Consider the following 12,169-nt stretch of genomic DNA (forward strand, 5'->3'; position numbering starts at 1 on the left):
TGTGCTTTGAGAATGTCTCACCCCGCCAACCTCTCCCTTTCTGCTCCCACGCCCTTGGAAGAGCAGGAGAGTGAAGTATCTAGATCTTGCTTCAATCCTGCTCATGCGCTGTAGCAGTAAAAGTGTTAACCTATCATCTACTTAAAGAAAACCTTATTCTGTGAACATAAACCCAAATTGGTTGAGACTTTCCTAAACCCATTTTATTTAGGATCCCTCTTCTCCTGTCAGTCTGGGCCGGTTGAAAGACTAGTATCCCAAAACATTACACCCACCCAGTCCACTTAAATATATGTTTCTAATTTTAAGAAAGCTTCACACTATGAATAGATAAACCACTTGCCAAACATCAAGTAGAAACAGCAGTGCACCCTAGATGCATAATTATTTTAACTTAGAATAGGTGCGTTTGGCCAGTATTTTACTTTTGTTTTAAGCTGAATTGACGAATAGACGATTAATCGAGCTGCAGTGTTGACATTTTCAAATTCCCAAGTTAGTTCGTAGAATTCCTGATCCAGACATAATCCTGACACAAACAAACAATTTCTTGGCAAACTAGTGACATCTTTGAAGTACTTAACTGCATGAGAACTTAGTGGAAAAATACAGAAAAAAAGTCTTATTATTTTTACATGAAAATCGACACAAAAACCATTTTGACCATGCTTGACTGCAACAATGGAAGTAAAAAGTGGTTAAAACAGAAAGGATCATTTTTTTTCCCTGGAAAAAGGTCAGAGGAGGAGAATTCATCCTTATTATCACGATGGTCCCTGAAGTGGGGTGTGTCTCAAAAAAAATCATATTGTGGCATTTACAACAAGAACATGAACATATCATGTACTCTGCAGAGGGGCACGCCTTCTAACACACCATAAGCATGCTTCTACTGCCATGAATCAACATTATTGTGAACTAAGCAGATGTGTTGATGCAGGGAGGACAATGCTTGGCAACTTAGTTATAGATTATCAGGATGCTGCTGCCTGGTTTGGCCTTAATCAGGGAACAACGTCAGGCTAAACCCGTGGTCAGGGCCCTTAAGAGGAAGAATTTGATTGAAAAAAGTAAGTATTGCATAGCATTTAAACAACTTAAATGGTCATTTCAGAGTGACATGTTAATCCAAACAAGGGTATGATTTGATTATAATTAGCCTAATTAGCCTTGGGGAAATAACCTATCAATTAGAGCCAGGCCTATCATGGATGAAGTTCGGAAACATGCAGAGTGGTAGAAGATTGGAACTCCCTTTCGAAAATGGCAGTTGATGCCGGGCCAATTGTTCATTTTAATTTAAACTTTGAAGATTTTTTCACAACTAAAGGTATTAAGGAATGTGGGGCAGAGGTGAGCATATGGAATTAGGTCACAGATCAACCATGATCTCACTGAATGGTGGAGCAAACTCCTGTTCTCATATTCCCAATATTTAATTCATGACTCTATGCCTAATAGGCTGATTTTCCAAAGTTGTGCGCTCCACCACAATAGCTTTGGAGCCAGGAGATCATGTCAGAAAATCTCCCAAGGCATGCCAAAGTTTTCTGCCTCGTACTTTTTGATCATGCCCACGATTTTCTAATGTGTGCCCCCAACTGATAAGATGCTGCGATAGGAGTATGCATTCAGAAAAATCGGCCCAACTGTCCAATTATTAGCTGGGTCTGACACATTTTCTTGGGGTACTGTCACACAACTGATATATATTCTGTCAGATAGATACAAATAATTACCAGCAGTTAAATGCAAAATCCCTGAAACAACGCACAGAAACAGAATGACTCAATATAATCCAGGTTTGCTACTGTCAAAGTATTGCTAAAGATGGTGTTGGGGCACATGAAATAAAAACAGGAAATGCTGGAAAAACTCAGCAGGTCTGGCAGCATCTGTGGAGAGGGAAAAACAGAGTTAATGTTTCAAGTTCTGAAGAAGAGTCATACGGACTTGAAACGGGCCAATTAAGGCCCGCCCTGCGTGGATCGCGAGCGGCAGCGCTGAGCGCTGCCTGTGCAGGCAGGAGGAGGAGGGTGAGCTGGCCCAGTGTGCAGTTCACACATGCATGAGAAAGAGCACTTCAATCTCCCTGAGGCACGGAGCTGTGTAAAAAAAAAATGAAGAGAATAAAAATTTAATAAAACATGCCCCAGCTCATGTGACTCTGTCACAAGAGCTGGGACATGTTTTTAATTCAAAAATAAAGTTTTTATTTAATGTTAATTTGCTTTAGGAAACCTCATCCTGCTCGTGGATGAGGTTTCCTAAAAAATGTAAAGGCCGCTTGGCCTTTTCTCCTGCCCGCCCAACTAAGGTTGGACGGGCACCGTAAATTTGAATTTAATTAGATTGTTATTTGCCTTAATAGACCTTATAATTATACACAGGTGCACAGCTGGCTCTGGCACGCACCTGCTGAACAGAATATCGCGAGACTGCGCAATAATGTCGGGACGCACGCCCGACGTCATCGCGCGTCAGTTTACGCTCGGGCATGTGGGGCTCGTGCCTGCACGCCGAGTGTAATATTCTGCCCATTAACTCTGTTTTTCTCTCCACAGATGCTGCCAGACCTGCTGAGTTTTTCCAGCATTTTCTGTTTTTTTTTTCAGATTTCCAGCATCCGCAGTACTTTGCTTTTATCTATGATTGGGGAGCACATTTTTTGGCAGCCATCTCCAACCTGGACCATGCCCCAGTCAAGGTTGATCTTAATCACTTTGGTTTTCGTGCCATGCAGTAAGTTGTATATTAATGCAGCTCATTCTGCAGTGTAGGAATCAGCCGCTTGGGTTGCTCCATATTGTTTTGATAATTGATCGTAAAATGTCATTGGTTGCGAGGCCGCTAGTTCCTTTGAGGGCAAGTAATGCTCAACTCTTTTGGATGGGTTGGGGGGGATTAGCAAAATTTCACAGCACAGCTCTGAGCATCAATACACAACCTCCTCTGTTACAGCAAGTCTTGTGGGGAATAAAGAGTAAACAAACGTGTTCCCTATACCAAATGTGAATTTAATAATTCAATGGCTGAATAATAGATTGTAATAATATTGCTCTTTCCATATAAATCTAGACCTACATCAGAAACTGCTGCAAGGCGTACTAGGAGTCATGCTGTATTCAACTTAATTAAATTTCAGAAAGCAAGTGAAATTAGCCAAGAACATCTACTATTAAAATAATTGGACAGTTATTTCAGACTGTTATATTGTTGTTACAGTAATTTGTAAAAAGGTAGGAACTAATTGTTATGCAGTACAGAACTTGATTATTGCTGAAAAAAGACATTTTGTCGAAGTTTTTTGTCTTGCACTCATCAGGACAATTGCAAGAATATCAATGTCAGGGGAAGCAACAACTTTATTCTGAACTTGAGAATTGCTGAACCAGAGTCCACTTGCCAACCAATCAGCACTCTATTCTCATACAGTATAAAGTTGTTGCTTCCCCTGACATTGGTATTCTTGCGATTGTCCTGATGAGTGCAAGATGAAAAGCTTCAACAAAATGCCTCTTTTCAGCAATAATTGTTAAGTGATACCAGGGTGCCACATTTCACTGCTACATTGGTGTCACGTGCCGAGTGGCAATGCATCGGTGTATTGTCCACCAACCACATGGAGAGCAGTAAGAAATACACTCGATTAAGCTCCAGCATTTTGAGTCTAAAGTGTCATTATTTCTAAGTTATGGAAACCAGAAGACACATCACAGACTATACTTGATCAAGTATTATATGAGAGAATATTGCGTGTTTGTTTTCTTTTAAAAGGCATCTCCATTGCTCTTTCACTTTCATTTATTGTCTTTGGCCCTAGATCCGTGTGTTTTTGCATAAAATAGAACTGAAAGTCCACCTTATCCTTTGCTAAGCTGAAGAAACAGAATCTGCATAGTAAGCATAAATCCTGTCAAAAGTTCTTCTTTTCATAAGCTGTAAAAAGCCTCAATGAACATCCTATTCAAAAATCTCCTCTTGGGTTCTTACAAATTTTTGGAACAAACCTTCTACATTCCTCTAAGACACACTGCAAGTTTCCACTGAACATCTTCATTTGCACTAAGTGATTTTAACATAGTTCTTTCTACAAGTCAACGTGAAATCTTATACATCTATACATAAGGGATATCTGAAAGGAATGTTCCTTTTGCAGATTTTCATAGCTTGATAAATTTATCCCATCTATCTATCAGCAGTTGTGTGGCAGAAATTGCTTTAACGTTGACATAGAAATCAATTCCATCTATCATGAAGGAAAATTTGACAGAATGAATAGATTTTTAATGCAATATTGCGTTATCCACAGCATAACTAAAGCCAGATACAGAAGTAAGGATAAAGGTATTTAACCTGTATGTTTTGGCTTCAATATCATGATAACACAAATCTCTAGAACAGTTCTTACAGCGTCATGCCACAGATGGTTAATGATGAGCCACCTCATCGCTGTTCTCTGGGAATCAGTAGCACAGGTCAAAGTTCAACACTCATCTGCAACATAGTCATAGCAGAACTCCTGGAACTCCCTCCTAATAGCACTGTGGGTGTACCTACACCATATGGACTGCACTGGTTCGAGAAGGCAGCTCACCACCGCCTTCTTGAGGGAAATTAGGGATGGGCAATAAATGCTGGCCTAGCCAGCAATGCCCACATCCCATGAATGAATAAAAAAAGAACAGGTGTCATCTGCTGTGCATGATTTATATACAAAGGATTTTATTGTGGAATTCAAGCCATACTACGTAAAGGACAACAGGGGTTACTGTGCATGTGTTAAGAAAGCAGTCATTTACTTGCCAGAATATCTGAAGCCATTAAGTAATTCCTCGTTGTAGTTTAATCTGTGTCCTAATGACAGTGTGTTCAACTTTTTGTTAATGGGCGTGTCAAAGGATTGGTCCAGAGTAGGGTGAATTGCAGAATTAAGATTAGCACTGTCTGAAAACAAAAACATGAGAACAAGATACAGATTGGCACTCGGGGGACAAAAACTCAAAATGGAGGGCAGCATTCATGATCTGAAGTTGTTGTACTGAACGCCAAGTCCAGAAAACCATAAAGTGCTTAATGGGAAGTTGAGCTGCTGTTCCTCCGGCTTGCATTGGGCTTCACTGGAAGATCTGGGCTTCACTGGAACATTGTAGCAGGCTGAGGACAGAAATATGAGCATAGGAGCGAGATGGTGAATTGAAATAACAAGCAACCAGAAGGTTGGCGTCATGTTGGCAAATGGAGCGAAGATTTTCCACAAAGCAGAAAACATATTCACTCAGGAGGGAAGCACTGAGCTCATCTTCTCTAAACTTTGAAGTCGACCAACTCATTTGCAAAAGTCATTGCTGAATGCAGCAACAATTCTAAACAGAAAGCAGCAAACATATCTGGCAAGCAAAACTGGACAATATTACACCAACGGGCAGCTACTGTAATATAAATTCCGTTGGATTCGACCTATGACTATTACTGCTTGGCATTAGTTGATGTGGGTGCATTTTCGCAATTTGGTTCTTTACAATGTGACAGTAAAGCTTAAATTGCAATGCTGGCTTTTCCTAGCGTTAATCAATGATTTAACTACATATTTTACTTCCTTCGTTGTTGGTTCGTGTGTTGAGATGGATAAACCTGAAGTGCAGGAAAATGGGACAGTACAATGAGTTGCTGAGCCAACGGAGTAGGCCATGGATTTGCAAGGTCTGGGTTTGTGGGCCGGATTTTCGAGGCGGTTTGCTCAAGTTGGGAAATTTCTCGACTCGGCAGATCTGCCTGGGCTTGAAGGGCTCTGTTACAATCAATTTTCGGTCCAGGGAGGTGGGATCGAATCGGTCTTGCTGACACTGGAAGCAGATCACAGGTGGCTGTGGGGTGGCGGGTGAGTGCTGAGGAGGGCTGGTTAGAAGGCCCATCTCGGTTCTACGGTACTTTGGCCCAGTTGTTTTAGAAGCTGTTAGGCCCTCTAGGCCTCACTACCACCCCCCTCCACCCACTCCGTGACCCCTCCATGCCAACTCATGCCCTGTCTACTCCCCATGCCCCTCATTCCCCCATACATGTCACCTCACAGCCCATGCCACCTCCATAGCGATTCATCCACTATCCACCAAAGGCAGACCTCAGGAGTCATGTGGAGATGCAAAAAAACTAACAATTTAACATTTAAATTTTTTGAAAAGGCCCAAATTCCTTCAAGTCCTTTTCACACAAAGAGATCACCTTGCTTAACTAGTTTACTGGTAGAATTGAATGTTTAATCAACTCAACTGTGACAGCAATGCTGGGCAACAAGAGTAAGCCTCCAAGTAAAAAAAAAATGCTGCTGTTTACATGTCATAGTCACTCATCCAAATAGATTATACCACATTGTGTTGATGTATTTTGCAAAAAGGACGCCACAAAATATTGTACTCCAGCCAAACATTCAGGGGTGAAATTCTGGTTTCAGTTAACTAGCAAAAGTTGACATGAATATAAAGCAGCAGATGTTATTCCCAAGGCAAGCCTCTTGGATTTGGAAAACAATCTACAGCAATGGTTAGTAGACGACAACTGTTGACAGTTAAACAAATTGATAAAGGTATGGTGCATTTAGCCTTCCATAGCGCAAGCCATCATAAGCACAAGCCCCCATGTTCAACAGTTCTGTCATCTTAATCTCTTGGCAAGCTAGCAATACAGCTTCATTTTAGGCTTTCCTTTTCTAAAGAGATCCTACACTCGGAGCAGATTATGGTACGGGGGGAGAGTGAAGGGTGAAACCCCGATCAAAAAAACAGGAAAAACTGGGAAAGAAGAATACTGGCCTGAACTGGTCTTGTATACCTTAAAATGGAACACCAGTAAAAACTGAGAAATAAGAGTACTGGTCCGAACTGGTTTTTTTTACCTTCTGGAAAGGATATGAAGCATTAACTTACTCTCCCAATTCTGGTTTGAGGATTTGATGATGGAGTGAGAAAGAAAGAGATGGAGAGAGAGAGAGAGAGAGAGAGAGAAATACAGACATTAACACTGTAAAGATATTTACTGAAATCACAACCCAGGGATAAATGGCCTGAGCAACAATGATAATGCAAGTCCATGTAGCTGGTGAGTAATCCACACATATTATATAGACTCACTTATGGCAATCCAACCCTGAAGCTTAATGTCTATGAAACGTTTGAAGTGCATTAAATTTCTCATGTATTGTATCCTCAGAGCAAAAAACAAATCACGTCCCTATTGAAAATATGATTTAACACTGTCCTGTAGTAGTTGGTGTTGGCTTGTAAACTTTGGTGAGGTGTGATACATTGTATAACAATTCACCCCTTTCAGATCATAACTTGGGCATTCAGTGGTATCATTATATCGTCACTTAAATTACAAAGGAACCAGTTATATTTAGATCGAGACAACTAACTACAATCAGTCTGGTGGAGCCATTTTGTAGCAAAGTCATCTACAAATTTATTAACTACAGCAACAGTTAAAGACAACAGTCTTCTTCATCACGGTCATTTCTTCTCTGTAGGAAGTAGCAAACAAGCTGAAGAAGACATTACACTAAGACCAGGGGTGTCAAGCATGCAGGCGTGCACGGAGCTTTCAAATATTCCTGTAAAAATGTGCTGTGAAACTGCAAAGTGGCCTCCTGTGCTGTTTTTATAAATATATAAATTAAACATGCTTTATTCTTAAAACTACCTGTACAGACAAAAACTAGAGCAACTTTGCTTCTTCAGCTGCAGCATTTGTACCTTCATCAATATTTCCAAATCTAAAACCGTGCAGCTGGGTAAAACCGTGATAATAATAATAATAATATCTTATATACTCTACCTTTTCGAAAAGAAAAAAATTCCCAATATATACATTTTTATACCATCAATATACACACATGTACCATTGACTATGCAACTGTTCCAACAACAAAATAAAAGTTTCGTGCAAATATACCTCCCGGAAAAATCAGTCTCATCAGGAAGCAGTAGTATCTGGGTACAAACTGCAGCGCAGTGACTGTAAAGATTTCAAATTTCACATCACAGACTGCATGAAGGCTGTGGCTCAGAGCTTCAATTCCACTTTCCTTTAAACAGTAGGAACAGCTGGTGAGCATAAAGGTAAGGTGACTCTTGTCGATATGTACATTCTTGGTATTCAAGCTCTCTGGGGGAAGGGCAGGGGAGATGGAGAACGGGGATGGAAAGGGGAGAAAGTGAGAGGTAAAATTCACAGGGCAATATAATCCCTTGCTTCCAGACACACCTTATTTTCTTCAATAGCAATTACCATTAAAACCTCTATCAATCCCACTCATCTGTCTCAGGGCAAAATATTTTTTCTGATATAACTGAGAATATACAAACGTGGCAGGTACATCTTCCAGCCTTACGTTAATTAGCAGCCAACGAAATCAGATAGTTTCGAGTGTGTGTGTGTCTGTGTGTGTTGTGTGTATGTGTATGTGTGTGTCTCTATCATGACTCCACATAAATACATTAAAAATACGTTCACATCAATACAGGTGTTTTTTTTTTCTCTCAAAAATATGTCTTGTACCAAGTTCTCAGTAAGAGCAGTTCCATGTTGCCAACAATAAGCCATGGGACTTCAACTCTTTGTATTGTTTTTGTATTGCACTGATACCAAGGTGCTTGCTCCCAGGTCATCTTCACTGTACATCAGTGTTCCCGGCACATGGGAAGGTTCACAAAGGTGAATACGTTGAACTCTGTCAAGATGGAGAAACACAAGAAAACGGCGTAGAGGAAGAGGGACACACACCCAAGCTTCTTATCTAGTTTCCATTTGTTCAAATGAACGCCAACTACCTATGGAGGAAACAACAAAAGCACCAACAACAGGTTTTAGGGTTTCTTTAAAAGCCATCTTCAATATCTCACATTTCTCTCATGCGCATGATTGTTTAGTGTCTTTACAAGGGCTCACAAACACAAAAACAAACCAGGTGATAGCACAAAGGAACATTAGGAGCAGGAAGAGGTCATTCAGCCCCTTGATCCTGTTCTGCATTCAATGTGATCATGGCTGATCTGCCCACCTTCCTCTGGTACCCTTAACCTAACAAAAAAACTATTGATCTCAGTCCCAAAAGCTCCAATTGTCCTCCAACATCCACAACCTTTAGGGACAGAGAGTTCCAGGCTTAAGAACATCAGAAATAGGAGCAGGAGTTTGCCATGTGGCCCCTCAATCCTGCTCTGCCATTCAGTAAGATCGGGGATGATCTCTGACCTCATCTCCACTTCCCTGCCCGCTCCCGCTATGTAGGAACATGTTCGAAATACTACCCTTTGTGTGTGAAGAAGTACTTCTGATTTCGCGTTGGAATGGCCTAGCCCGAATTTTAAGATTATGCCCCCTTGTTAAACCTGTGACAATAAAAATCACTTCAGGAGACAATAAATCCATGTTGGTTTCCTTGCTCATTGAGCTTTGCAAGATCCAGTAATATAAATCTTGTTGTGGTTTGCGTGTGTTGAGAGTTCAGCACGTTACTACATTTGTTTGAAATTAATTTGATACTGTTCACCACCCCCCCCACCCCATTTGCTTTGCTCCTCATCCGAAGATGCTGACTTTTACTGGGGTGCCTTCTAACAGAAGGACGCTACTCAATGCAGCTTCATGTCACGCCTGCCCACTGGCACTTGACTGAGGGGTGAGTCAGGGCGAAGAATGTCAGAGCTGAGCCCAACCCTAAGCACGGCATGTATATTTTCAAGGTCAAGTCCCGGAACAACAGGTCTAGTGAGGTGATCATCATTCTACTCAGCCGTAGCAGAATACCGCCTGAACTGGCTGTAGGCGTACGCCAGGTAGTGAACAACTTAGTAAGCTGTAAGTATACATACACGTACCCATGATGGAGCCAAAATATAAGTGAGTGTTGGTTGGTGAGAGATCATTAAGGGCCTAAGATCAGACAGGCAGATTTTTACAGGAAGCATGAAGGAATAAGCTTGCAATCCTTTAATTTTGGAACGACAGATATTAAAATGAAGTACCCAAAAGCAAATTCGACCCTGCATGAATTATCGGTACTTTTCCGTAACAGTTTTTGGTAACACCCAGTGAGGTCATGTCCAACTGCTCAACTGAAGAACAATCACAGGTTCAAGGCCAGGAATATTAATTTAAGTAAAAAAATCAATAATTTTAAGTTGCATAATGTTAAAATTACTGAAATGTTATGTGATTTTAGTTTCAAGTTTCATACGTGAGGGCAAAGACGTTCATATTGGTATAATTCTTCCAGTGTCGCTAAGCAACCACGGCCAGAAACTTAGCTATGTTGGGCAGGAGCGGGCGCAGAGCCAATTGCTGCCTGCGATTGGCTGCGCGCCGCCATTTTACGCACGGAGCTGCCTCAGGGAGATGAGGTTGGTAATGGAAATCTTGAATAAAGGGTCTGAAAAATTATTCGAACGTGTCCCCTCATGTGTCACATGAGCTTGGATATGTTTTTACAGTTTGCAAAATGTATTTAATTATTTTATTAAACCTTCAGGAAACTTCATCCCGCCCGTGGATGAGGTTTCCTGAAAAATGCGAAGGCTTCTTGAGCTCCTCGCCTGCGTTGGTAACAACTTTAGTTGGTTTTTTTAATGGCCTGCATAGGCTGTTGACAGTTCGGCGGGCACGCAGCTGCCTCTGGCGCGCGCCCGCTGAACGAAATATCTAAATGATGCACAATGACGTTGGGACACACGCCCGATGTCATCGTGCGTCATTTTGCATGTCGGGCCCGCCCCCGCACTCCAACAACAATATTCTGGCCCAAGTTTTGGCAAAGTAGAAGCATCATTGGTGCTTTCCCTAACAAAATATACTTGACGTGGATCCCCTTACAATTAGGTGTGGTGTGAGGCTACACTACGGTAGTGTCCTTCCGCTGAAAAGAAATCTCACTAAAACACTGTAGGAAGCACACAGACTTTGGGGCTTGATATTATCAAATTCCTTCAGTGCATCTGGGTGCCACAGTGCAAAATAGTGCTGGAGCCAGATAATCAACTGGGACAAACAGTACAGAAAGGGGTTTTTTCTCCTGCCCTTGCTGGCGACATAACATTGTACTTTCTAGTCCTTGAGACAGAATTATCTGCAATAAAATGTAAGCCTGCAGACTTCTCACACACCAGAAACTGGATGAGGAAGAGCTTCGAAAGTGAACTGGTTAATTCGAATTTCTGGAATGTATTTGGATGGATTTTTTTCAAATTTACGACGAGGATTTTGACTCAAGTTGGACAGATTGGTTGAAATGATATCTTGGTTTAGCTGAAGTTCAAGTGCGAGCATGCCCTGCCTGAGAGAAGGGAGGAAAGCAGATTATGCGGAAGAGAGACATGTAAAAGAGTTGCTTCTGTAAGCAGGTAAAATTTGAAGAATTTATAAGTGCAGGAAGGCATGTAGAAAAACAAACAGGTCCTCAGGAGAGAAAGTTTTAGGAAATTCAGAGTAAATCCTTTAATTGCCTCTTGCAGAAAAGCAACAAAACCAGATGTTATGACATCAGCAGCATACACCCATGGAGCGAGTTATGGCAACATCATTGCACAAGCAACAACTGCAGTTCACCACTGGCGCAGCAATGATATCAATCTCACAACACACTGGCAATGGGCTGGTCCAAACATGATGGGAGTGAATACTTACTGTTACGAAGACAGAAGCTAGCAACAGTCCCACTGAATATATCAGCCCCCGACTGTTCAACGCTAACTAAAGAAAGAGAAAGGAAATATTTGATGTTTCTTGCAGAAAGTTTCACAGTGGTCATACTAGACTTCTTTCTGCTGATTAGAGTGCGGTGTGAGATGTAAAAATTACACTTTAGTCTCCAGCTCACTGGCTAAACTTATTTATTCAGTTTCTTTTCCCACTGCTTTTTCCCTTCAAGCCTTGAAGATAATACGGCAGCTATTCCAATCCCTTCCAAGCATGTTATCAGAAAATCGGAAGTGAAAGTCACCGTAATCCCGGAGGACCGTAGGCTGCTCTCTCATCAGAGGGAGAGATGACTGGTGGTGAGTTTAACCTGAAGGTCACCACACCTCAGGCGGGGAGCGAGGTTGGGAAGGCGGGGCCTTCATGGATGGCCTCAGCGGGTATGGGAATTGAACCTGCGCTGTTGGCGTCACTCTGCATC

General features: G+C 41.6%; 1 protein-coding gene across 1 annotated transcript in view; it reads right to left on the reverse strand.

Moving 5' to 3' along the window:
• Positions 1-4,265: 4,265 nt before the first annotated feature.
• Positions 4,266-12,169, reverse strand: part of slc24a3 (solute carrier family 24 member 3) — a 369,032-nt gene continuing 361,128 nt past the window's right edge. Inside the window, exons 16-17 of the mRNA XM_078556574.1 lie at positions 11,677-11,742; positions 4,266-8,825 (exon numbers count right to left, since the gene is read on the reverse strand). Of these exons, the coding sequence (XP_078412700.1) occupies positions 8,676-8,825; positions 11,677-11,742 (216 nt within the window). The 3' untranslated portion in view covers positions 4,266-8,675. The remainder of the gene's footprint in view (positions 8,826-11,676; positions 11,743-12,169) is intronic.

The sequence above is a fragment of the Cetorhinus maximus genome, chromosome 14 (genome assembly GCF_964194155.1).
Source record: "Cetorhinus maximus chromosome 14, sCetMax3.hap1.1, whole genome shotgun sequence".
NCBI lineage: Eukaryota > Metazoa > Chordata > Chondrichthyes > Lamniformes > Cetorhinidae > Cetorhinus > Cetorhinus maximus.